Source organism: Oncorhynchus tshawytscha, linkage group LG16 (genome assembly GCF_018296145.1).
Source record: "Oncorhynchus tshawytscha isolate Ot180627B linkage group LG16, Otsh_v2.0, whole genome shotgun sequence".
Classification (NCBI taxonomy): Eukaryota; Metazoa; Chordata; class Actinopteri; order Salmoniformes; family Salmonidae; genus Oncorhynchus; species Oncorhynchus tshawytscha.
In genome coordinates this window covers 6,730,838-6,758,163 of record NC_056444.1, presented here as the reverse complement: position 1 = coordinate 6,758,163, position 27,326 = coordinate 6,730,838, and the positions used below count along the sequence as shown (strand labels likewise).

The window sequence follows — 27,326 nt, the reverse complement described above, 5'->3', positions numbered from 1 at the left end:
ATGGAAGAGTGGCAAGAAGAAAGCCATTTCTTAAAGATATCCATAAAAAGTGTTGTTTAAAGTTTGCCACAAGCCACCTGGGAGACACACCAAACATGTGGAAGAAGGTGCTCTGGTCAGATGAAACCAAAATTGAACTTTTTGGCAACAATGCAAAACATTATGTTTGGCGTAAAAGCAACACAGCTCATCACCCTGAACACACTATCCCCACTGTCAAACATGGTGGTGGCAGCATCATGGTTTGGGCCTGCTTTTCTTCAGCAGGGACAGGGAAGATGGTTAAAATTGATGGGAAGATGGATGGAGCCAAATACAGGACCATTCTGGAAGAAAACCTGATGGAGTCTGCAAAAGACCTGAGACTGGGACGGAGATTTGTCTTCCAACAAGACAATGATCCAAAACATAAAGCAAAATCTACAATGGAATGGTTCAAAAATAAACATATCCAGGTGTTAGAATGGCCAAGTCAAAGTCCAGACCTGAATCCAATCGAGAATCTGTGGAAAGAACTGAAAACTGCTGTTCACAAATGCTCTCCATCCAACCTCACATCCAACCTCAAGTTTGAAATATCCAATAAATGTCGTTCCACTTCATGATTGTGTCCCACTTGTTGTTGATTCTTCACAAAAAAATACAGTTTTATATCTTTATGTTTGAAGCCTGAAATGTGGCAAAAGGTCGCAAAGTTCAAGGGGGCCGAATACTTTCGCAAGGCACTGTACCTGCAAAACACCCGTCTCAACGTCAACAGTGAAGATGCTGGCCTTCTAGGCAGAGTTGCAAAGAAAAAGCCATATCTCAGACTGGCCAATAAAAATAAAAGATTAAGATGGGCAAAAGAACACAGACACTGGACAGAGGAATTCTGCCCAGAAGGCCAGTATCCCGAAGTCGCCTCTTCAATGTTGACATTGAGACTGGTGTTTTGCAGGTACTATTTAATGAAGCTGCCAGTTGAGGACTTGTGAGGCGTCTGTTTCTCAAAGTAGACACTCCAATGTACTTGTCCTCTGCAGCAGAGGCAGCTCTGGGTCTTCCTTTCCTGTGGCGGTCCTCATGAGAGCCAGTTTCATCATAACGCTTGATAGTTTTTACAACGGAACTTGAAGAAACTTTCAAAGTTCTTGAAATATTCCTTATTGACTGACCTTCATGTCTTAAAGTAATGATGGACTGTTGTTTCTCTTTGCTTATTTGAGCTGTTCTTGACATAATATGGACTTGGTCTCACCAAATAGGACCATCTTCTGTATACCACCCCTACCTTGTCACAACACAACTGATTGGCTCAAATGCATTAAGGAAATTATTTCCACAATTTAACAAGGCATACCTGTTAATTGAAATGCATTCCAGGTGACTACCTCATGAAGCTGGTTGAGAGAATACCAAGACTGTGCAAAGCTGTCATCAAGGCAAAGGGTGGCTACCTCGAAGAATCTCAAATATATTTTGATTTGTTTGACACTTGCTTTGGTTACTACATGATTCCATATGTGTTATTTCATAGTTTTGATGTCTTCACTGTTATTCTACAATTTAGAAAATAGTCAAATGAAAAAAAAAACGTTTTGACTGGTACCGTACTGGTACTGCGCTCCTTCACAGTTGCACATTCAGCAAATCCCCATCAGACGGAGTTCCCTTTCAATCCATTTTCCCCATTCACTGCGTTGGTGGTGCTCACAATATGCATCATACCTTCTGAACTAGCAGAGCCCACTCTGGACAATCCATGTACGTGTTGATTAGTCTGTATTGTTGATTATTGATTAGTCCGACAGGAGGCATGTACGGGTCTAAAAAAGGACTAAAATCATCATGATTTTCTGAAAAAATGGTTTGTGATATATATATTTTTTTTAAAGAGTAAAAAGCATGTAATGAGAGACTTATATTATATTTATATTATATTATTATTATATTATATTATTGTATGTGAGAATTACCAAGACAATGAAAGATACCTATGATGACATGGAATGCTGGCTCTATGGTTCCTGACAGAAAGGGTACTTAGAGATAATCTGGAAACAGTTTTAGGAACAGAAACTAAACAGACACTAATACAAATTGAATTGAAGAATAATAATTTGTCCTGTCTGTGGTTGCAGAAGCAGAACAGGCCCTAGCGTCTGCTGTTTATTAAAGGCTCATGTGCATGAACATACAACAAGGTCTTTGGGCAAATTCTAGTTGTTGAAAACACGTTCGGTGAATCTCCCCGTCCATTCTTTATGGTGTACCTCAGAAGGGATAGTCCCTACTCTCTTCAGAAGCTCTGTAGATGATTATTATTATTGGAATACACTTGAGGTATTATCTTGTCCCTGTTCATTTCCTGACTGAATGAGCAGGTGGACTCTTTCTGCATGCATGCAAACACACACCCCCACACACAACCTTTCACTAGGGTAATTACCAGGCGTAAACACTGCCCTTGTAGTCCATCGTGTCTGTCAAGCTCTCCTTAAAATTTGTCAAATGACTCACTAAACTTTAGGCTAATCCTTGAAACCACAGTGACAACAACATTGCAGGCAGTGACTGTGCATATAGATGGATTTGCATATGACACATTCTTTAATAACAGTCACATGACTGAGGGAGTATAGGCTAGCAGTACAAACATTTTTTTTATACCTTTATTTTACTAGGCAAGTCAGTTAAGAACAAATTCTTATTTTCAATGACGGCCTAGGAACAGTGGGTTAACTGCCTGTTCAGGGGCAGAACGACAGATTTTGTACCTTGTCAGCTCGGGGATTTGAACTTGCAACCTTTCGGTTACTAGTCCAATGCTCTAACCACTAGGCTACCCTGCCGCCCCATTGGCAGGTTGAAATAAAACCTCTGACCAAGAGCGAGGAAATTAGCCGTGAGGAGATAAGATCTCATGTCAGGGAAAAGTGCAAATTAAATCGATTATAGCATTTCAGTAAATGACATTGATTGTAGTTCTTCACAATATATAATATATATAATAATGATAATAATATAGCCTGACCATGCACTTTGAATAATTCTAGGTAAGCCAACAAGGTGGTCCCTAATTGTTTACAACTGTGTTATGCAACAAAGATACTGAGCAACAAAAAATGTTTTCCCTGCTGGCCTGTCCCATCTGTGTTGGTTTATAAAACAGGTGATCAGTGACTACCAGGCACTAGTGTCTTGTCAGTCAACCACTGGTGGGTCATTCCCCTTCAAAAAAGCACAAGAAACAGGATTTCAACACCCACCAGCTCAGATTGTTCTGAAATCTTTTTTTTCTTCTGTAAATAGAAACAGATGAGATTATGATCTCAGAGGAATTAAGCTAATTGAGTGCCCCCACATTGGTCATTTTAATGTGTAGCATTCATATCATCTTTAATAAATATAAATAAATACCGAACCTCCAATTTGGGTCGTAATCCTTCCCAACACAATACCATTTTTAAAAAAACACTATTTTTTATTTATTTATTTTACCTTTATTTAACCAGGTAGGCAAGTTGAGAACAAGTTCTCATTTACAATTGCGACCTGGCCAAGATAAAGCAAAGCAGTTCGACAGATACAACGACACAGAGTTACACATGGAGTAAAACAAACGGCCAAAGAAAGAATTGGTTTTGGGGGTGACTAGAGAGATATACCTGCTGGAGCGTGTGCTACAGGTGGGAGATGCTATGGTGACCAGCGAGCTGAGATAAGGGGGGACTTTACCTAGCAGGGTCTTGTAGATGACATGGAGCCAGTGGGTTTGGCGACGAGTATGAAGCGAGGGCCAGCCAACGAGAGCGTACAGGTCGCAATGGTGGGTAGTATATGGGGCTTTGGTGATAAAACAGATTGCACTGTGATAGACTGCATCCAATTTGTTGAGTAGGGTATTGGAGGCTATTTTGTAAATGACATCGCCAAAGTCGAGGACTGGTAGGATGGTCAGTTTTACAAGGGTATGTTTGGCAGCATGAGTGAAGGATGCTTTGTTGCGAAATAGGAAGCCAATTCTAGATTTAACTTTGGATTGGAGATGTTTGATATGGGTCTGGAAGGAGAGTTTACAGTCTAACCAGACACCTAAGTATTTGTAGTTGTCCACGTATTCTAAGTCAGAGCCGTCCAGAGTAGTGATGTTGGACAGGCTGGTAGGTGCAGGTAGCGATCGGTTGAAGAGCATGCATTTAGTTTTACTTGTATTTAAGAGCAATTGGAGGCCACGGAAGGAGAGTTGTATGGCATTGAAGCTGGAGGGTTGAGGCTGGAGGGTTAACAACCCTGGAGGGTTGTTAACACAGTGTCCAAAGAAGGGCCGGAAGTATACAGAATGGTGTCGTCTACGTAGAGGTGGATCAGGGACTCACCAGCAGCAAGAGCGACCTCATTGATGTATACAGAGAAGAGAGTCGGTCCAAGAATTGAACCCTGTGGCACCCCCATAGAGACTGCCAGGGTCCGGACAGCAGACCCTCCGATTTGACACACTGAACTCTATCAGAGAAGTAGTTGGTGAACCAGGCGAGGCAATTATTTGAGAAACCAAGGCTGTCGAGTCTGCCGATGAGGATGTGGTGATTGACAGAGTCGAAAGCCTTGGCCAGATCAATGAATACGGCTGCACAGTAATGTTTCTTATCGATGGCGGTTAAGATATCGTTTAGGACCTTGAGCGTGGCTGAGGTGCACCCATGACCAGCTCTGAAACCAGATTGCATAGCAGAGAAGGTATGGTGAGATTCGAAATGGTCGGTAATCTGTTTGTTGACTTGGCTTTCGAAGACCTTAGAAAGGCACGGTAGGATAGATATAGGTCTGTAGCAGTTTGGGTCAAGAGTGTGTCCCCCTTTGAAGAGGGGGATGACCGCAGCTGCTTTCCAATCTTTGGGAATCTCAGACGACACGAAAGAGAGGTTGAACAGGCTAGTAATAAGGGTGGCAACAATTTCGGCAGATAATTTTAGAAAGAAAGGGTCCAGATTGTCTAGCCCGGCTGATTTGTAGGGGTCCAGATTTTGCAGCTCTTTCAGAACATCAGCTGAATGGATTTGGGAGAAGGAGAAATGGGGAAGGCTTGGGCGAGTTGCTGTTGGGGGTGCAGTGCAGTTGTCCGGGGTAGGAGTAGCCAGGTGGAAAGCATGGCCAGCCGTAGAAAAATGCTTATTGAAATTCTCAATTATGGTGGATTTATCATTGGTGACAGTGTTTCCTAGCCTCAGAGCAGTGGGCAGCTGGGAGGAGGTGTTCTTATTCTCCATGGACTTTACAGTGTCCCAGAACTTTTTTGAGTTAGTGTTGCAGGAAGCAAATTTCTGCTTGAAAAAGCTAGCCTTGGCTTTTCTAACTGCCTGTGTATAATGGTTTCTAGCTTCCCTGAACAGCTGCATATCACGGGGGCTGTTCGATGCTAATGCAGAACGCCATAGGATGTTTTTGTGTTGGTTAAGGGCAGTCAGGTCTGGGGAGAACCAAGGGCTATATCTGTTCCTGGTTCTAAATTTCTTGAATGGGGCATGTTTATTTAAGATGGTTAGGAAGGCATTTTTAAAAATATCCAGGCATCCTCTACTGACGGGATGAGATCAATATCCTTCCAGGATACCCCGGCCAGGTCGATTAGAAAGGCCTGCTCGCAGAAGTGTTTCAGGGAGCGTTTTACAGTGATGAGTGGAGGTCGTTTGACCGCTGACCCATTACGGATGCAGGCAATGAGGCAGTGATCGCTGAGATCTTGGTTGAAGACAGCAGAGGTGTATTTAGAGGGGAAGTTGGTTAGGATGATATCTATGAGGGTGCCCGTGTTTAAGGCTTTGGGGAGGTACCTGGTAGGTTCATTGATAATTTGTGTGAGATTGAGGGCATCAAGTTTAGATTGTAGATTGTGTGTTTGGGACTTTTAACATTGAAAACCATTAGAGACCTTTAGAACTACAGTAGCCTAATGGTTTGTGTATTCACCAATTACCAGGAATGGTATAACTAATCTAGACCTTTAAAAAAAATGGAACAAACCACACACAAAGGTGCCGTTTCATGGACACAATTAAGCCTAAGAGAAGGACAAACTGACTAGCTTTTAAATTATTATTATTTTTTTTAAATGTATTCAACATTTATGTAACTAGGCAAGTCAGTTACGAACAAATCCTTATTTATAAGTAATCAAAAAAATAATAATAATAAAATATATATATATACATCCTTATTTATAATGACAGCCTACCGGGGAACAGCAGAACGACAGATTTTTACCTTGTCACCTCGGGGATTCGGTTACTGGCCCAACCACAAGGCTACCTGACACCACGTTTTCATGGATGGAGGAATGGCTTGATATTTTGGAGGACGACCACACAATTTATTTTCATCATGAGCAAAAGCTATTGGTTTTCGAAGCAAAGTTGCAAAGGAAAATTGATAATTGTATTAGATTCCTCGTGTCGTACTCATTGTTTAGGAAGAATTGTGTTTCAAATCGGATGTTAGGTACAATATTTATTGAAGATTAAATCAATCCTATAAATTCAAATGACCAATTTGTGTGCAGTTACATTCTTCTCAGTGATAAAATAATGTGTCAGGAATGCTCAATTTATCTGTTTCTAACTACAGAAAACTATTTCAAAACTATCTGAGATTGTGAGTACATGGCTTGTTGAAATTACGTGGAATGACCCAACAGCAAAGGTCCCTGCCTGGGTTGTTGTTACTGTTGCGAATCAGTCAAATAACTAAATAGCTCATTCACTCACACCCCCAGCCATTACCCAATGCTTTGCTTGACGCATAATGTAGCCTCCTAAGTAGGAGCAGCTCTCTACTCTTTTCTGCTAATAGTTGCCTGGGCACCTGCTAGTGTGCTTCATGGATCTCCACTGCACAGACTACCTGGTTAGCATGCCTCACGAGATTGACGTACCTGACAGCCTTTCTTGTGGTGAAATCCGACTACCACGATATGCAACACGGGTCCTTTGAGTTCCTCTTTGCCATTCAACTCCATGGCCCCCCGATATTTTTTGGGCAATTATGTGTTGTTTTCCACTTGAGAGACCAATGTAAACAGCGTTGAAATGAACTGGAGCTGCTCTTTTAGGTGTTCCTGGAATCGACGTCCGCAGTCACACAATCATCAACCCGAGGGACTTTCTCTTCCGCCTCCTCTGTTCCAGTAGCGGCATGACGTCACGACGTCACGACAACCCTAGCTAGTCACGACGTCACGACGTCACTCAAAATGACGCGCCGCCGCTTTGGGCCATGACTCTTTAATGCATTGTTTTCATTAATCATTTTTCACCGAATCAAATAATCCCATTTTCTATTCTGTTCGGGCTGCATCAAATCAGTGAATTTATGATTTAATTGACCATAGTCGTAATGAAAACGAACCCCCCTCCACCCCCCCAGTGCTTGGATACAATAAAACATCAGTGTTTGATTGTTTCAGTCTGATTATTTTTTTGGGGGGGGGTTGATTGGTCGATCGATTACTTCCGCCTTTCTTCAAACGAAACATGGCAGCCACTCCAGCTACAAATCCGTCACAGTTGCTCCCACTTGGTTTGTGTGATTTTCTTCATATTCTGTATGAAATTATACAGATAACAAGCACGTCGGTAACGCTCAATGCGGGGTTGTATATTGAAATATACCCATTTACAGATATGTAATGCAGGAGTCATGTAAACGAGTAGTTGTAAGCATGTCCGCATTGCAAAGCTAGCTAACGTTAGCTAGCTAAGGAGCAAAAGTAGCCAAACGTTACCCGCCGGCCAGGATGTCACAGATATGAGCTAAATGTTTCAAATACAGCAATTTTCTGTATTACATTCATGCCATATGACTTTCATTTATATATTTTCAAATTATGTTAGCTGACTACATTTTGAAACAACGCTAGCTAACTAGGCAACCAACCAGATTAGCCAGATTCAAACTCTCGCGGGAATGTTCTCCAAATCAGGTCCTGCAGTCCCAGGTGCAGGCTTTTGTTCCAGCCCATCACTAACCCACTTGATTCAGTCAAATAATACATTAGTCATGGTCATTGGTCTGTACAATGATTACACCTAGCAGAATCAAGATGTGCGTTCGGTTGCTGGAAGCCTGACACAAAAGCATGTAGTTCTCTTGATCGTCAGTCTGTGATTTTAACATGTATTCTTGTGTTCTTTCAGAGCTCGTGGACAAATGTATAGGTTCCCGAATCCATATCGTCATGAAGAACGACAAAGAAATTGTTGGCACCCTGTTGGGTTTCGACGATTTTGTCAGTATCCTTTACACAAACGTCCTACGAAACATCGAATTATTTATCCTTCATTGTAGAGCTGTGGGAAACCCTACGCTCCGATAGGATTTTGCTCTCCAGCCCTAATCTAACCAACACACCCGCTTGTATTAACCAGCCACTCATTCGGACCTCGACTGTCTGAAACGGGTGTGTTTGTATAGGGCTGGAGCAAAAGCCCTCACCCCCCCAGTCACTCTCTAGGAGGAGGGTTTGCTACCACTGCAGAAGTATGGTACATTGGACACAACCAGTCCTTATAGAATTTAAACATTTGCCATACTGTAATCATTTAGTTTGTCGGTGTACAGATTATCCTTCACCCACCCACCTTCAGACATGGTGCTCGAGGACGTGACAGAATTGTAAGTACACAAGTATTACAGTTCACTTACATGGAGTGGAATCACACGGCTGCTTATACATAGGTTGTGTCCCAAATGACACTATTCCCAAAATAGTGCACTACTTTATACATGGGTTGTGTCCCAAATGACACTCTATTCCCAATATAGTGCACTACTTTCAACCAGAGCTCATAGTGCTTTAATTAAAAGTAGTGAATGATAGGGCCCAAGAGAGCAATCCATATAGGCTGTCTAGAAAACAACCCTAGCTAGCCCACCTATGCACTTGGGGAGAACTGAAAGGGTGGCTGTAGTCTTTGATCATTTTTAGGGCCTTCCTCTGACACAGCCTGGTATAGCGGTCCTGGATGGCAGGAAGCTTTGCCCATTCGCACTACCCTTTGTGGTGCCTTGCGTTTGGAGGCCGAGCAGTTGCCATGACAGGCAGTGATGCAACCAGTCAGGATGCTCTCGATGGTGCAGCTGTCGAACCTTTTGAGGGTCTGAGGACCCATGCCAAATCTTTTCAGTCTCCTGAGAGGGAATAGGTTTTGTCGTGCCCTCTTCATGACTGTCGGTGTGCTTGGACCATGTTAGTTTGTTGGTGATGTGGACACCAAGGAACTTGAAGCTCTCAACCTGCTCCACTGCAGCACAGTCGATGAGAATGTGGGCGTGCTTGGTCCTCTTTTTCCTGCAGTCCACAATAATCTCCTTTGTCTTGATCATGTTGAGGGAGAGGTTGTTGTCCTGGCACCACACGGCCAGGTCTCTGACCTCCTCCCTATAGGCTGTATCGTTGTCTGTGATCAGGCCTACCACTGTTGTGTCATCTGCAAACTTAATGATGGTGTTGGAGTCGTGCCTGGCCGTGCAGTTATGAGTGAACAGGGAGTACAGGAGGGGACTGAGCATGCACCCCTGAGGGTCCCTTGTGTTGAGGATCAGCGTGGTGGATGTGTTGTTACAACCTGGGGGCGGCCCGTCAGTTGCAGAGGGAGGTTTTTAGTCCCAGGGTCCTTAGCTTATCGATGAGCTTTGAGGGCACTATGGTGTTGAATGCTGAGCTGTAGTCAATGAACAGCATTCTCACATAGGTTTTCCTTTTGTCCAGTTGGGAAAGGGCATTGTGGAGTGCAATAGAGATGGCATCATCTGTGGATCTGTTTGGGCGGTATGCAAATTGGAGTGGGTCTAGGGTTTCTGGTGTAATGGTGTTGATGTGAGCCATGACCAGCCTTTCAAAGCACTTCATGGCTACAGATGTGAGTGCTACGGGTCGGTAGTAATTTAGGCAGGTTGCCTGTTTAATGTTCTTGAGCACAGGCACTATGGTGGTCTGCTTCAAACATATTGGTATTACAGACTCAGACAGGGAGAGGTTGAATATGTCACTGAAGACACTTGCCAGTTGGTCAGCACATGCTCTCAGTACACATCCTGGTAATCCGTCTGGCCTTGTGAATGTTGACCTGTTTAAAGGTCTTACTCACATCGGCTGCGGAGAGCGTGATCAGTCTTCCGGATTAGCTGGTGCTCTCATGCATGTTTCAGTGTTATTTGCCTTGAAGCGAGCATAGAAGTAGTTGAGGTCGTCTGGTAGGCTCGTGTCACTGGGCAGCTCTCGGCTGTGCTTCCCTTTGTAGTCCGTAATGGTTTTCAAGCCCTGCCTCATCCGATGAGCGTCAGAGCCGGTGTAGTAGGATTCAATCTAAGTCCTGTATTGACGCTTTGCCTGTTTGATGATTCATCTGAGGGTTTAGCGGGATTTCTTATAAGCATCCGGGTTAGATTTCCACTCCTTGAAAGCGGCAGCTCCAGCCTTTAGCTCAGTGCGGAGTCCCGCCTGTAATCCATGGCTTCTACAAATAATCTAGTCACTGGTGCTTCCTGCTTTAATTTTTGCTTGTAAGCAGGAATCAGGCTGGAATTATAGTCAGATTTGACAAATGGAGGGCGAGGGAGAGCTTTGTATGCCTATCTGTGTGTGGAGTAAAGGTGGTCTAGAGTTCTTTCCCCTCTGGTTGCACTTCTAACATGTAAAACTGATTTAAGTTTCCCCTTTTTTTTCTCCGCCTCATCTTCACGCAAATCGCGGGGATCTGGGCCTGTTTCCCGAGAAAGTATATCCTGTATCCTTCATGTCAGACTCCTGAAAGAAAGGATTCTACCAGTAATCGCAGTAATCCTGATGTCTGGAAGTTATTTTTGGTCATAAGAGACGGTAGCGGCAACATTGTGTACAAAATAAGTTGCAAATAAACAAACAAAACACTAGGTTGGGGACACGTAAAACGTCTGCCTTCCTCTCCGGCGCCATCTTAAGAGCAGTATGTTGCTAAATCCAGTAAACCCATTGGAGGTGAGCTTCAGCAGTAGCCTATCACCACACAGCTCCAACCTGTCCCGATTCTTTCAGCTCTACAGAGGTACCCTGGTGTAGGACAGGTGTTAAATCTTTCCTCTTGATGACTCTCTTGTTTTTAGTGAAATCACACCGGAGGGAAGGAGGATCACCAAACTGGATCAGATACTGCTCAACGGCAACAACATCACCATGGTGAGCATATGATGACATACTATAGATGTATTATCTGATTGTCAAATGGAGTGCGACAGACCACCATCCTATCCAGAGGGATTGTATATCAAGCTGCCGTACATTACGGAAACAGGAGATAGGACAGGAGCCTATGGGCCATTCTTGCTCAGACGAGGCTTTTCTTAACCTTTTTTACTAGATTGTCAAATGCTTGACGCAGCAGCCGTATCCTGATTGTCCTGACCCATTCTGTTGTATCCTTCTCTTTTCCAGCTCATACCTGGAGGTGAAGGGCCCGAAGTATGAACATAACATTTAGCTGAAAACATTGTTTTACGTTGTGGATGTATACTTGCCTTCCTAGCAGTACTTAACTTTCCTCAGTTTGTGATGATGTTTTATTATGGTTCTTTTGGTTTTTAGTTTTGAGAAAATAATTGAAACAAAAGTTTAGTTTTTTTTTTTCTTCTAATGAAGGTTTGTGTACAGAGCAACAGTTGGTTGGAACTTTGACATGTATAACGTCAAACATTTCTACTTTAGTGGTGAGAAACAGTCCAATTTTGTTTTGTTTTTTGTTATAAATAAATCACAGTGATTGAAAATAAACAACCCCCAGTGTGTTCATTTGTAGCTCCTAAAGGACAAGGCAGAGCATCATGAACTTCGGCCGTGGGTTGACTGTCCTCTCTCTCCTCACCACAGAACATCGGATGTCATTTTCTGTTTATTTCCCAACAACTCTACACATTAGAAATCACCACCGTTCATCGACACCCCAGCAGGTGATCTACAGCCTGTTTATGGTGTGTCTCGTCTTTTTAATAGTGCATCTGTTGCTTCCAGAGTTGCAAATCATCATTTAGTCTCTCGGTTCAATATTAAGATGAGTTTATTAGCATGAAAAAAACAAAACAACAGGCTAATCTGGACACTGTTATGTACACATAGAAACAGCACTGATTGGGTGTTGATTGGTATTGTAGTATATACCTGGAAAGTATCACATGGGTGAAATGAATTCAACCCCACTATTCTCTCATTCCTCTTCATCCCTTCACCTGGGTGTCAGCCTGTTTGTGCCAAATCCTTGTCATGTTGCTTGACAAGGAAAAAAAAGAGTACAACGAAATCTGGAACCAGGCTACTTTCTCCTCCCTCTCATGCATCTCAGTACATTGAGGGCTTCTCTTCTCCTTTCGGATTGGTCACTTTTTCCAGGTTCTTGCTGATGATGTCATACAGTTCCGCCTGCAACACACATAAACATTGATGAAGTGAGTGGTCTTGTATACTGGTGTTTTCTTTTCATTCTTTAAATATATATTTTCAACCTTTTATTTAACTAGGCAAATCAGTTAAGAACAATTTCTTATTGCCAATGACGGTCTCTTTCAGGGACAGAACAACAGATTTTTACCTTGTCAGCTCGAGGATTCGATCTTGCAACCTTTCGGTTACTAGTCTCAACGCTCTAACCACTAGGCTACGCTGCCGCCCCTATAGGCCTATAGCTGGATCTAAACAACAGACGTTGTGGGAAATGGTTTCATCTTGATGTTGCGTCTACTTTTGAGGTCTGAAAACATCTGATAAAACGTTAATTTGAGTGACCTTCACTTGTTTACTTATAGATTGACTTATTAAAGCTGCAATATGTACCTTTTTTTGGACCAAATTCACATAGAAATGTGAGTTATAGATCTGTCATCCTCATTGAAAGAAAGTCTAAGAAATTGTAGATCAGTTCTATATGCACTATTTCTATGCTTCCTGTGCTTAAGTAGATTTTTTTTTTGTCTCTTACTTTTTCGATAGTATCTTGCCTCTCCCGAATGGTACCCTTTTCACTGTATAGTGCACTACCTTTGTCCAGAGCCCTATGTCAAAAGTAGTGCACTATATAGGAAATAGGGTGCCCTTTGAGATTAAATCAGTCACTCACATAGAAGCCACGGATGTCCAGGAGGATGACTCTGATGTCAGAGTAGACAGCCTCATCCTTCTCATGGACCAGTGAGCGGTAGTCCATCTGATTTTAACCAGAAGGAGGAGAAACACAGGGATGAGGAGAAACCGGGATGAGGAGGAGAAACACAGGGATGAGGATGAGGAGGAGAAACACAGGGATGAGGAGGAGAAACACAGGGATGAGGATGAGGAGGAGAAACACAGGGATGAGGAAGGAAGAGGAGGAGGAGGAGAAACACAGGGATGAGGAAGGAAGAGGACAAGGAGAGATGTGTTACGACATCAGGATGAGGAAGAGGACGAGGAGGAGGAGAAACACAGGATGAGGAAGGAAGAGGAGGAGACACACAGGGATGAGGAAGGACGAGGACAAGGAGGAGGAGGAGAAACAGGGATGAGGACAAGGACGAGGAGAAACACAGGGATGAGGAAGGAAGAGGACAAGGAGAGATATGTTACGACATCAGGATGAGGAAGGAAGAGGACAAGGAGGAGGAGGAGGAGAAACACAGGATGAGGAAGGAAGAGGAGACACACAGGGATGAGGAAGGACGAGGACAAGGAGAGATATGTTACGACATCAGGATGAGGAAGGAAGAGGACAAGGAGGAGGAGGAGGAGAAACACAGGGATGAGGAAGGAAGAGGAGGAGACACACAGGGATGAGGAAGGACGAGGACAAGGAGAGATATGTTACGACATCAGGATGAGGAAGGAAGAGGACAAGGAGGAGGAGGAGGAGAAACACAGGATGAGGAAGGAAGAGGAGGAGACACACAGGGATGAGGAAGGACGAGGACAAGGAGAGATATGTTACGACATCAGGATGAGGAAGGAAGAGGACAAGGAGAGATATGTTACGACATCAGGATGAGGAAGGAAGAGGACAAGGAGGAGGAGGAGGAGAAACACAGGATGAGGAAGGAAGAGGAGGAGACACACAGGGATGAGGAAGGACGAGGACAAGGAGAGATATGTTACGACATCAGGATGAGGAAGGAAGAGGACAAGGAGGAGGAGGAGGAGAAACACAGGATGAGGAAGTACGAGGACAAGGAGAGATATGTTACGACATCAGGATGAGGAAAGAAGAGGACGAGGAGGAGGAGAAACACAGGGATGAGGAAGGACGAGGACAAGGAGAGATATGTTACGACATCAGGATGAGGAAGGAAGAGGACAAGGAGGAGGAGGAGAAACAGGGATGAGGAAGGACGAAGACAAGGAGAGATGTGTTACGACATCAGGTCATAGTTGAATACAGAATTTGATAGTGTCTACAAATGCCAATTGTCACCACATGAGTTGACTTGGAGGCTTTAGCCACTGCATCACCCCTCTCTGTAAAGTACCTGAAGGAACAATAGTGACAGTCACATGTATAATATTTTTAATTTGTCAAATGTATAATGACCTCCAAGAGCTCTGGGTTACTTGAAAGCATGAAAATGTGTCCTACTTGTTAATGTTGGTGTGGAAGCCGTCCACTTTTGTCTTCACTGCAGCGATTCTCTCCAAGATTTTCTCCTGGAAATAATAAGCACGAGGACATGTCCATTTTGATGAAACACCATGAGCCTCAGTTATAAATGTTCTTTAACCTACATACAAACTTACATTTTCTAGTGGATGAAGTATTATATTGAAAGCAGGCAGGTTAAGATGTGCAAATGGAGGACGTGATGACCATGCAACAAGATTACAGCTAGTGGCTAGAAGAGTGAAAAATCTAAGCATTTTATTTGGGGAATCTAAAATAAAGTCATACGAGTCGTTTTTTTTTATCCTATTTTATTTTTAATAACTATTGCGGAATAAATTCCTTGCGTTTTCTAGCGGTGACGGGTTCATATTCCCGAAGTAGCCGTACAACAAATTACCGTGCGCATCGCATTTAATTGGGCCTAGTAAATAGATGGGCTATGTATTTAAGGTGTTGCTGTATGCAATCCCATAGGCAGCACAGTTTATAATACACAGTCAAATTTAACAGATGATCAGTTTATTTGTAAAAAAAAAAAATTACACTAAAGCACATATGCTAGTACTGTAATATATATTTTTTTAAATGGACTAGCCTATGCAATGTTTCAGAATTCGGGGGCAGACCAGCATATTTAGGTTGGTTGGGGGAGAAGTCGATTCAAAACATTGTTCAATTCAAACGTTCTGCTGACAGGTCCACAACAATTTGCCCTCGTTTTCTTTCAGAAACGTTCCCAGTCCTTTGCCAAATTACAGCATGTTACTTCAAAAGATGAAAGCAATTCTGCCAATACCTCAAAACATTTGATCAAATGTGCTCTTTCTTTTAGAAACTGTCGTGGCCTAATGCCAACAGTTCCAAAATACACAGCAAATAAAAGGGAGTTATTGTCAACATGAAAGGTGAATGGAGGGCGTTTTCCAGACGGCGTTATAACGCTCGTTCACACGCTCACAGTTTTTTAGGATGGCTCTGATTTTTATAGCGGGAAACATGCGTATGTATGACGAGCGTTTTAAGTTTTTCTAAAAATCCATATTTGTAGACGTATGTATTGTCAAAAAATTTCGCATTCAGATATTTAGTTTGACATTTTACACAACGGTTATAAATGACGCCTCAGGAGAATACAGTTCCATCTGTAGCAGCTTAACCCCTTTTTCAGGAATGACCACTTGACTTTAAAGATGAACAAGTGTTGACCATTTACCTGGATTGCAACGCCAAAGTCGTTCCCATCCTCTATTTTGGGGATGAGATGCTGAATCCAGCAGGACACCTAAGACGACACCCAATGACAGAATATGTTCATCTTCACCAGCATTTTCATCTCTTTCAGTTCACCACAAGATGTCACTGTTTCTTCTATTGTATTCTTACTGTAATGATGGTCTATCTCAGTGATAGGATCTCTGGTTATTCTTACTGTAATGATGGTCTATCTCAGTGATAGGATCTCTGGTTATTCTTACTGTAATGATGGTCTCTCTCAGTGATAGGATCTCTGGTTATTCTTACTGTAATGATGGTCTATCTCAGTGATAGGATCTCTGGTTATTCTTACTGTAATGATGGTCTATCTCAGTGATAGGATCTCTGGTTATTCTTACTGTAATGATGGTCTCTCTCAGTGATAGGATCTCTGGTTATTCTTACTGTAATGATGGTCTCTCTCAGTGATAGGATCTCTGGTTAATCTTACTGTAATGATGGTCTCTCTCAGATCTCTGATTCTTACTGTAATGATCTCTGGATCTCTGGTTATTCTTACTGTAATGATGGTCTCTCTCAGTGATAGGATCTCTGGTTATTCTTACTGTAATGATGGTCTCTCTCAGTGATAGGATCTCTGGTTATTCTTACTGTAATGATGGTCTCTCTCAGTGATAGGATCTCTGGTTATTCTTACTGTAATGATGGTCTATCCTAGTGATAGGATCTCTGGTTATTCTTACTGTAATGATGGTCTATCCTAGTGATAGTATCTCTGGTTATTCTTACTGTAATGATGGTCTCCCTCAGTGATAGTATCTCTGGTTTCACTCTGTCCAGCAGCTTCACAATCTTCTCATTCCCTTTGATAAGGCCACAGCTTGGAGCTGAGAGACACAAAATGAATAAAACGAACTGAATCAACACACTACTTGGAATGATTTTCTAAGGCTGTTTTAAATAGTTGGTCAGGGAACAACAGCCACAGGTTGACAGCCATGACTCTGACCGCTGTCTCTCACCTTTCTTCTTCTTCTTCTTCTCGTCATCATTCTTGTCCGTCTCCATTTCCTGGAGGGAGAAAAATAAGTCAGTCTCTAGCAGTCAGTCAGTCTGTACCTATAGCAGTCAGTCAGTCAGTCTGTGCCTGTAGCCGTCAGTCAGTCTGTACCTGTAGCCGTCAGTCAGTCTGTACCTGTAGCCGTCAGTCAGTCTGTACCTGTAGCCGTCAGTCAGTCTGTCTGTACCTGTAGCCGTCAGTCAGTCTGTACCTGTAGCAGTCAGTCAGTCTGTCTGTAGTCTGTCTGTACCTGTCAGTCAGTCAGTCTGTCTGTACCTGTCAGCAGTCAGTCAGTCTGTACCTGTAGCAGTCAGTCAGTCTGTACCTGTAGCAGTCAGTCAGTCTGTCTGCCAAAAACAACTGAGAGCAGTCAGTCAGTCAGTCTGTAAGACCTGTGGAGCAGCCATGTCTGTCTGTACCTGTAACCGTCTCAGTCAGTCTGTAAACCTGTAGCAGTCAGTCAGTCAGTCTGTACCTGTAGCAGTCAGTCAGTCTGTACCTGTAGCCGTCAGTCAGTCTGTACCTGTAGCCGTCAGTCAGTCTGTACCTGTAGCAGTCAGTCAGTCTGTCTGTACCTGTAGCAGTCAGTCAGTCAGTCTATTGTCATAGCCATCAGTTAGTCAGTCAGTCTATTGTCATAGCCATCAGTCAGTCAGTCAGTCAGTCTATTGTCATAGCCATCAGTCAGTCAGTCAGTCAGTCTATTGTCATAGCCATCAGTCAGTCTGTCTGTAGCCAAAAACCAACTGGAGACGCCCCACTCTACAGGAACTGAGTAAAGCAGAGATCTTCACATAAGACAGTAAGGTGGAGAGCCATGATGTGAGGATAAGATGTCCACCAAGGGAACCAAGAGGTCTCAGTCAAGTTATTAAATCCTGTTGATATATATGGTCAGCATTCCCTACTACCTATAGAGTGCACTACTTTTGACCAGGACCCATAGTAGTGCACAGGGTGCCATTTGGGATGCAACACATGTATCTGGTTAGAAGAGCATGATAGTCAGTCACCTCATCCTCCGCAGTGGGAGGGTCTGGTATGGGGATGTTCAGAGGGGCTTGGAGAGTGGACAGGTCTGGGAGGTTGAGATCATCCTCCTGGAAGAGACATGGGAGAGATAGATGAGAGGGAGGGAGGTAGAGGGTGGAGGGAGAGAGAGATAGATGAGAGGAAGGGAGGAAGAGGGTGGAGGGAGAGATAGATGGGAGGAAGGGAGGTAGAGGGTGGAGGGAGAGAGAGATAGATGAGAGGAAGGGAGGAAGAGGGTGGAGGGAGAGAGAGATAGATGAGAGGAAGGGAGGTAGAGGGTGGAGGGAGAGAGAGATAGATGAGAGGAAGGGAGGTAGAAGGGTGGAGGAGAGAGAGAGATAGATGAGAGGAAGGGAGGAAGAGGGTGGAGGGAGAGATAGATGGGAGGTAGAGGGGGTAGAGGGTAGAGGGAGGGAGGGATAGATAGATGGGAGGTTGAGGGAGACAGATGGGAGGTAAAGGGTGGAGGGAGGGAGATAGATGAGAGGTAGAGGGTGGAAGGAGGGGAGATAGATGAGAGGAAGGGAGGTAGAGGGTGGAGGGAGGGAGATAGATGGGAGGTAGAGGGTGGAGGGAGGGAGATAGATGGGAGGTAGAGGGTGGAGGGAGGGGAGATAGATGAGAGGAAGGGAGGTAGAGGGTGGAGGGAGGGGGAGATAGATGGGAGGTAGAGGGTGGAGGGAGGGGAAGGGAGAGATAGATGGGAGGGAGAGGGAGGAAGGGAGGGAGAGATGAGAGGAAAAGAGGTTGAGGGAGGAAGGGAGGTAGAGGGTGGAGGGAGGGAGGAAGGGAGAGATAGATGAGAGGAAGGGAGGTAGAGGGTGGAGGGAGGGGGAGATAGATGAGAGGAAGGGAGGTAGAGGGTGGAGGGAGGGAGGAAGGGAGAGATAGATGAGAGGAAGGGAGGTAGAGGGTGGGGGGGAGATAGATGGGAGGTAGAGGGTGGATAGATGAGAGGAAGGGAGGTAGAGGGTGAGATAGATGGGAGGTAGAGGGTGGAGGGAGGGGGGATAGATGAGAGGAAGGGAGGTAGAGGGTGGAGGAAGGGAAGATGAGATGAGAGGAAGGGAAGGAGGAAGGGTGAACAGAAGGTCAATTTCACAATGTAGGAAGGAACAGACCGTGACACAATGAGGCTTACCTTCAGCAGGTTGTCCAGCTGAGAGATCTTCAATGGGATGTAGTTGGAAAACAGATTATCTGCCTGAAAGTAAAACCAGAACTTGGTAGGTACTAACTCCCCTTTCTATTTTATTTAGGCAAGTCAGTTAAGAACAAATTCTTATTTTCAATGATGGTCTAGGTAGGTTAACTGCCTGTTCAGGGGCAGAACAACAGACTTGTACCTTGTCAGCTCGGGGATTTGAACTTGCAACCTTTCGGTTACTAGTGCAACTCTCTAACCACTAGGCTACCCTGCCGCCTCTACACTCTAACCACTAGGCTACCTGCCACCTCTACACTCTAACCACTAGGCTACCTGCCACCTCTACACTCTAACCACTAGGCTACATGCCACCTCTACACTCTAACCACTAGGCTACCTGCCTCCTCTACACTCTAACCACTAGGCTACCTGCCCTCCTCTACCCTCTAACCACTAGGCTACCTGCCACCTCTACACTCTAACCACTAGGCTACCCTGCCACCTCTACACTCTAACCACTAGGCTACCTGCCACCTCTACACTCTAACCACTAGGCTACCTGCCTCCTCTACACTCTAACCACTAGGCTACCTGCCACCTCTACACTCTAACCACTAGGGCTACCTGCCTCCTCTACACTCTAACCACTAGGCTACCTGCCACCCACCTCTAACCACTCTAACCACTAGGCTACCTGCCACCTCTACACTCTAACCACTAGGCTACCTGCCACCTCTACACTCTAACCACTAGGCTACCTGCCACCTCTACACTCTAACCACTAGGCTACCTGCCACCTCTACACTCTAACCACTAGGCTACCTGCCACCTCTACACTCTAACCACTAGGCTACCTGCCACCTCTACACTCTAACCACTAGGCTACCCTGCCGCCTCTACACTCTAACCACTAGGCTACATGCCACCTCTACACTCTAACCACTAGGCTACCTGCCTCCTCTACACTCTAACCACTAGACTACCTGCCACCTCTACACTCTAACCACTAGGCTACCTGCCTCCTCTACACTCTAACCACTAGGCTACCTGCCACCTCTACACTCTAACCACTAACCACTAGGCTACCTGCCGCCTCTACACTCTAACCATTAGGCTACCTGCCTCCTCTACACTCTACCACTAGGCTACCTGCCACCTCTACACTCTAACCACTAGGCTACCCTGCCACCTCTACACTCTAACCACTAGGCTACCCTGCCACCTCTACACTCTAACCACTAGGCTACCCTGCCACCTCTACACTCTAACCACTAGACTACCTGCCTCCTCTACACTCTAACCACTAGGCTACCCTGCCGCCCCATTTCAAATGGCAATGCCATCGCACCAGCACACATTTGTTGTTCACACAATAAGGCAAACACGTGACTAACCTGTTGATACAGAGACTGGTGGAAGTTCTCCACCTAGGGATGAAAAGAGAGACGTGTTTAAGTGGTGCAAAATTTGGCAACATTTGTTTTCTAAACTTTTACTGTAAAACGAGCAGGATCAATGTTAAACTAGGATGTATTGTGTAATAATTGTGTAATCTGTTATAAATTAGCCTTTGCACACACACACACACACACACACACACACACACACACACACACACACACACACACACACACACACACACACACACACACACACACACACACACACAACTGTACAAAAGGTTGTGTTCCAGTCGGCTGAAAAATATATTTTTTATATACCTGAATCGCCCACTCAACCTCGTAAACCTGGAGTGTAATCATTACGCTGATTCAGTTTTGCCACAAACCGTTAACACCAAACGGAAAACGCAAACGAGAATTTCTATTGGACAAATTAAGGTAGATCCCTCCGTTTCTATCCGTTTGCTTCCGTTTGGTTGGTAATGAATACACCCCTGGGCCATGTTCAGTTACCAAACTTTCTTGAACGTTGCAGAGTCTGTACATACATGCCATGAATCGAGACAATGTGAGTCCGTGTTCTACATGAACTATTTATATCTGAACGTCCCAAACAGTTCAACCCTGCTGAACGTGGCCAGTGAAACCGTTTAGCCAGGTTGTTTTCTGCTTTCGCTTTTGTCTGGAAGCATGACATGGATTTTACAATTCCTAACAAACAAATTGTGCGTAACAGACCAAAATGGAACAATGTATCTTTGTTCGCAGGAAACACAGTTGTAACCTAGGTGCTCTTATGAAATCATTTGAACAAAGTTAAAGGGGGAACATATGATGTAAAATAAAATAAAATAGCCCAATTAACGCCTAACATGTATTAACAACATGTGCATGAGTTAGTGCCTACCTTTACTGCGTTCACGCGTTTTATTTTCATTACGGACGATTTCGACATTTTGAGCGAACGGTTGCGCGTATTGTTTAAAGTAAAAGGTCCGTCGTTGGACACTTCTCTATTTCCTCAAACTTTCCTACTTTCGATTTCAAAGGATTATATTCAAAACCCTCGGATCAAGCCACACCCACTGAATGAATGAATTCCTTCAAAATGAAATAGCTTGATGTTTCGTACATATTCTTGAATTAAACCGTTTCAAATACAGTACTTGGCTCACAAACTCATTATTGAAGACCAGGTCCTAAACTATCCATACAGTATAACGCTTTTTCAATGAGGAAACGTAATGTTAGGCCACCTTTAATTTCACCAGTCTAACTAAATAACACATGGGACATATTGATATTTTGCATAAAAGTTACATGATAATATGCCAAAGTTTTGTCTCAAACTCACTGATTATCATTGACCACCAGATGGAAGCCTTATTCTATTTTCCAATGAGGGACTGTGTGCGTCCTCACTTCACCTTTCACTTTGACTGATAAGCCACACGTGCATAAAACAGCAGCTGTGGAAGAACAACTTGCCACACATGCACAACAGCAGCTGTGGAAAAAGTACCTTAACATAGATACCTTAATAGAAAATTACTCAAGTGAAAGTCACCCAGTTGAAATACTACTTGAGTAAACGTATTTGGTTTTAAATATACTTAGGTATCAAAAGTACAAATATAAATAATTTCAAATTGCTTTTATTAAGTGAACCAAATGTCAGAAATGTCTTGTTCTTTTTTTATATGTACAGCTCTCTGTCTCTCTCTCTCTCTCTCTCTCTCTCTCTCTCTCTCTCTCTCTCTCTCTCTCTCTCTCTCTCTCTCTCTCTCTCTCTCTCTCTCTCTCTCTCTGTCTCTCTCTCTCTCTCTCTCTCTCTCTCTGTCTCTCTCTCTCTCTCTCTCTCTCTCTCTCTCTCTCTCTCTCTCTGTCTCTCTCTCTCTCTCTCTCTCTCTCTCTCTCTCTCTCTCTCTCTCTCTCTCTCTCTGTCTCTCTCTCTCTCTCTGTCTCTCTCTCTCTCTGTCTCTCTCTCTCTCTCTCTCTCTCTGTCTCTCTCTCTCTCTGTCTCTCTCTCTCTCTCTCTCTCTCTCTCTGTCTCTGTCTCTCTCTCTCTCTCTGTCTCTCTCTCTCTCTGTCTCTCTCTCTCTCTCTCTCTCTCTCTCTCTCTCTCTCTCTCTCTCTCTCTCTCTCTGTCTCTCTCTCTCTCTCTCTCTCTCTCTCTCTCTGTCTCTCTGTCTCTCTCTCTCTCTCTCTCTCTCTCTCTCTGTCTCTCTCTCTCTCTCTCTCTCTCTCTCTCTCTCTCTCTCTCTCTCTCTCTCTCTCTCTCTCTCTCTCTCTCTCTCTCTGTCTCTCTCTCTCTCTCTCTCTCTCTCCTCTCTCTCTCTCTCTCTCTCTCTCTCTCTCTCTCTCTCTCTCTCTCTCTCTCTCTCTCTCTCTCTCTCTGTCTCTCTCTCTCTCTCTCTCTCTCTCTCTCTCTCTCTCTGTCTCTCTCTCTCTCTCTCTCTCTCTGTCTCTCTCTCTCTGTCTGTCTCTGTCTCTCTCCCTCTCTCTGTCTCTCTGTCTCTGTCTGTCTCTCTCTCTCTCTATCTCTCTCAATCGCTTTCTCTCTCACCCCCTCTCTCTCACTTGCTTTCTCTCTCACCCTCTCTCTCTCTCTCAATTCAATTCAATTCAATTCAAGGGCTTTATTGGCATGGGAAACGTGTTAACATTGCCAAAGCAAGTGAGGTAGACAACATACAAAGTGAATATATAAAGTGAAAAACAACAAAAATTAACAGTAAACATTACACATACAGAAGTTTCAAAACAGTAAAGACATTACAAATGTCATATTATATATATACAGTGTTCTAACAATGTACAAATGGCTAAAGGACACAAGATAAAATAAATAAGCATAAATATGGGTTGTATTTACAATGGTGTTTGTTCTTCACTGGTTGCCCTTTTCTCGTGGCAACAGGTCACAAATCTTGCTGCTGTGATGGCACACTGTGGAATTTCACCCAGTAGATATGGGAGTTTTTCAAAATTGGATTTGTTTTCGAATTCTTTGTGGATCTGTGTAATCTGAGGGAAATATGTCTCTCTAATATGGTCATACATTGGGCAGGAGGTTAGGAAGTGCAGCTCAGTTTCCACCTCATTTTGTGGGCAGTGAGCACATAGCCTGCCTTCTCTGTACATAGTCAAAACTTTCCTTAATTTTGGGTCAGTCACAGTGGTCAGGTATTCTGCCGCTGTGTACTCTCTGAGTAGGGCCAAATAGCATTCTAGTTTGCTCTGTTTTTTTGTTAATTCTTTCCAATGTGTTAAGTAATTATCTTTTTGTTTTCTCATAATTTGGTTGGGTCTAATTGTGCTGCTGTCCTGGGGCTCTGTAGTGTGTGTTTGTGTTTGTGAACAGAGCCCCAGGACCAGCTTGCTTAGGGACTCTTCTCCAGGTTCATCTCTCTGTAGGTGATGGCTTTGTTATGGAAGGTTTGTGAATCGCTTCCTTTTAGGTGGTTGTAGAATTTAACAGCTCTTTTCTGGATTTTGATAATTAGTGGGTATCGGCCTAATTCTGCTCTGCATGCATTATTTGGTGTTCTACGTTGTACACGGAGGATATTTTTGCAGAATTCTGCGTGCAGAGTCTCAATTTGGTGTTTGTCCCATTTTGTGAAGTCTTGGTTGGTGAGCGGACCCCAGACCTCACAACCATAAAGGGCAATGGGCTCTATGACTGATTCAAGTATTTTTAGCCAGATCCTAATTGGTATGTTGAAATTTATGTTTCTTTTGATGGCATAGAATGCCCTTCTTGCCTTGTCTCTCAGATCGTTCACAGCTTTGTGGAAGTTACCTGTGGTGCTGATGTTTAGGCCAAGGTATGTATAGTTTTTGTGTGCTCTAGGGCAACAGTGTCTAGATGGAATTTGTATTTGTGGTCCTGGTGACTGGACCTTTTTGGAACACCATTATTTTGGTCTTACTGAGATTTACTGTCAGGGCCCAGGTCTGACAGAATCTGTGCATAAGATCTAGGTGCTGCTGTAGGCCCTCCTTGGTTGGTGACAGAAGCACCAGATCATCAGCAAACAGCAGACATTTGACTTCGGATTCTAGCAGGGGGAGGCCGGGTGCTGCAGACTTTTCTAGTGCCCTCGCCAATTCGTTGATATATATGTTGAAGAGGGTGGGGCTTAAGCTGCATCCCTGTCTAACCCCACGACCCTGTGTGAAGAAATGTGTGTGTTTTTTGCCAATTTTAACCACACACTTGTTGTTTGTGTACATGGATTTTATAATGTCGTATGTTTTACCCCCAACACCACTTTCCATCAGTTTGTATAGCAGACCCTCATGCCAAATTGAGTCGAAGGCTTTTTTGAAATCAACAAAGCATGAGAAGACTTTGCCTTTGTTTTGGTTTGTTTGATTGTCAATTAGGGTGTGCAGGGTGAATACATGGTCTGTTGTACGGTAATTTGGTAAAAAGCCAATTTGACATTTGCTCAGTACATTGTTTTCATTGAGGAAATGTACAAGTCTGCTGTTAATGATAATGCAGAGGACGGTAGTTACTGGGGACAAATTCCTCTCCACTTTTATGGGTTGGAGTGATCAGTCCTTGGTTCCAAATATTGGGGAAGATGCCAGAGCTGAGGATGATGTTAAAGAGTTTTAGTGTAGCCAATTGGAATTTGTTGTCTGTATATTTGATCATTTCATTGAGGATACCATCAACACCACAGGCCTTTTGGGTTGGAGGGTTTTTATTTTGTCCTGTAGCTCATTCAAGGTAATTGGAGAATCCAGTGGGTTCTGGTCTTTAATAGTTGATTCCAAAATTTGTATTTGATCATGTATATGTTTTTGCTCTTTATTCTTTGTTATAGAGCCAAAAAGATTGGAGAAGTGGTTTACACATACATCTCCATTTTGGATAGATAATTCTTCATGTTGATGTTTGTTTTTAGTGTTTTTCCATTTTCCCAGAAGTGGTTAGAGTCTTGATTCTTCAATTCCATCTCTCTCCATCTCTTCTTTCTCCTGGGTCATGTTGGCCCGAAATGCGCATTATTCTAAGGGTGTGTCCCAAATGGCACCCTATTCCCTACACAGTGCACTAGTTTAGACCAGAGCCCAAAGGCACCCTATTCCCTACACAGTGCACTACTTTAGACCAGAGCCCAAAGGCACCCTATTCCCTACACAGTGCACTACTTTAGACCAGAGCCCAAAGGCACCCTATTCCCTACACAGTGCACTACTTTAGACCAGAGCCCAAAGGCACCCTATTCCCTACACAGTGCACTACTTTAGACCAGGGTTACAGATGTTATCATATCCTGGATGTGTTTAACTCTCCCATGTGAAATCTGATTTGACATGTATCATGAGTTATTGTGTGTGTGTGTGTTTCTGTGTGTGTGTGTGTGTGTGTGTGTGTGTGTGTGTGTGTGTGTGTGTGTGTGTGTGTGTGTGTCGTGTCTCCGTCCATCCCACTAGGTGGAAGAAGCTAAGCTCCAGATCGGGGACCCTGAGTTGAGGAAGCTGCTAGGCCTGACCACGGCTGACCTGCGTTTTGCATACATCTCTATTTTGGATAGATAAATCTTTCTGTTTAGTGTTTTCAAATTTTCCCAGAAGTGGGTCGATTCTATGGATTCTTCAATTACTTTGAGCTGATTTCTGACGTGCTGTTCCTTCTTTTTCCGTAGTGTATTTCTGTATTGTTTTAGTGATTCACCATAGTGGAATGAGTATAGACTCAGGTTGTCTGGGTCTCTATGTTTTTGGTTGGACATGTTTCTCAATTTTATTTAATCTTAGATTTTTGTGGAGAAAAAAAGTGAATAAGTGAAGGAAAAAAAGTGGAGAAAACTGCATAGAACCGAACCTGATGGTCTAAGCTTATTAATGACCTTTGCTCCCCAAAGACCAAAAGTTTTTAAGTCGAACAAGTCACTTTATTAAAAAAATTAAAAAACGATGAGCGAATGAGCTGATATATTATTTTTATCATTTGGTTACAGGGTCATAGGTCATCCATAAGACCTGTAATGAAATGAAGGTCTACTGCAAACTGGCCCAAATGAGTACTAACAGACTAGACGTGTATGTGTGTGTGTTAGGTCTGCTTCTTCTCTGTTAATACCCCCTAACTCCCTGAGGTTAGGTCTGCTTCTTCTCTGTTAATACCCCCTAACTCCCTGAGGTTAGGTCTTCTTCTCTGTTAATACCCCCTAACTCCCTGAGGTTAGGTCTGCTTCTCTGTTAATACCCCCTAACTCCCTGAGGTTAGGTCTTCTTCTCTGTTACTCCCTGATACCCCCTAACTCCCTGAGGTTAGGTCTCTTCTTCTCTGTTAATACCCCCTAACTCCCTGAAGGTCTTCCCTGATACCCCTAACTCCCTGAGGTTAGGTCTTCTTCTCTGTTAATACCCCTAACTCCCTGAGGTTAGGTCTTCTTCTCTGTTAATACCCCTAACTCCCTGAGGTTAGGTCTTCTTCTCTGTTAATACCCCCTAACTCCCTGAGGTTAGGTCTGCTTCTCTGTTAATACCCCCTAACTCCCTGAGGTTAGGTCTGCTTCTTCTCTGTTAATACCCCCTAACTCCCTGAGGTTAGGTCTTCTTCTCTGTTAATACCCCCTAACTCCCTGAGGTTAGGTCTTCTTCTCTGTTAATACCCCCTAACTCCCTGAGGTTAGGGTCTTCTTCTCTGTTAATACCCCCTAACTCCCTGAGGTTAGGTCTTCTTCTCTGTTAATACCCCTAACTCCCTGAGGTTAGGTCTTCTTCTGTTTCTCTGTTAATCTTCCCCTAACTCCCTGAGGTTAGGTCTTCTTCTCTGTTAATACCCCTAACTCCCTGAGACCCTTTTATCTATT

At 43.7% G+C, this 27,326-nt stretch overlaps 3 protein-coding genes across 3 annotated transcripts in view; 1 reads left to right on the top strand and 2 right to left on the bottom strand.

The window, feature by feature from the left end:
- Positions 1-7,174, bottom strand: part of LOC112236733 (late secretory pathway protein AVL9 homolog) — a 40,532-nt gene extending 33,358 nt beyond the window's left edge. Inside the window, exon 1 of the mRNA XM_042298710.1 lies at positions 6,914-7,174. Coding sequence (XP_042154644.1) covers positions 6,914-6,997 — 84 coding nt within the window. The 5' untranslated portion in view covers positions 6,998-7,174. The remainder of the gene's footprint in view (positions 1-6,913) is intronic.
- Positions 7,175-7,441: 267 nt separating this feature from the next.
- On the top strand, positions 7,442-11,785 carry LOC112236726 (U6 snRNA-associated Sm-like protein LSm5). The gene is made up of 5 exons (XM_024405326.2): positions 7,442-7,557; positions 8,175-8,270; positions 8,625-8,652; positions 11,122-11,194; positions 11,450-11,785. The coding sequence occupies exons 1-5, from the start codon at positions 7,512-7,514 to the stop codon at positions 11,480-11,482; spliced, it is 276 nt and encodes a 91-aa protein (XP_024261094.1). The 5' UTR covers positions 7,442-7,511; the 3' UTR covers positions 11,483-11,785.
- A 265-nt stretch (positions 11,786-12,050) lies between these two features.
- On the bottom strand, positions 12,051-21,552 carry LOC112236734 (proteasome activator complex subunit 2). The gene is made up of 11 exons (XM_042298712.1): positions 21,395-21,552; positions 20,479-20,511; positions 19,079-19,141; positions 17,919-18,005; positions 16,868-16,916; positions 16,635-16,732; positions 15,844-15,912; positions 14,607-14,674; positions 14,445-14,499; positions 13,122-13,208; positions 12,051-12,427 (listed from the first exon to the last, which is right to left on the bottom strand). Exons 1-11 carry the CDS (start codon positions 21,440-21,442, stop codon positions 12,347-12,349), a joined length of 738 nt encoding a protein of 245 aa, XP_042154646.1. The 5' UTR covers positions 21,443-21,552; the 3' UTR covers positions 12,051-12,346.
- Between the last annotated feature and the right edge of the window lie 5,774 nt (positions 21,553-27,326).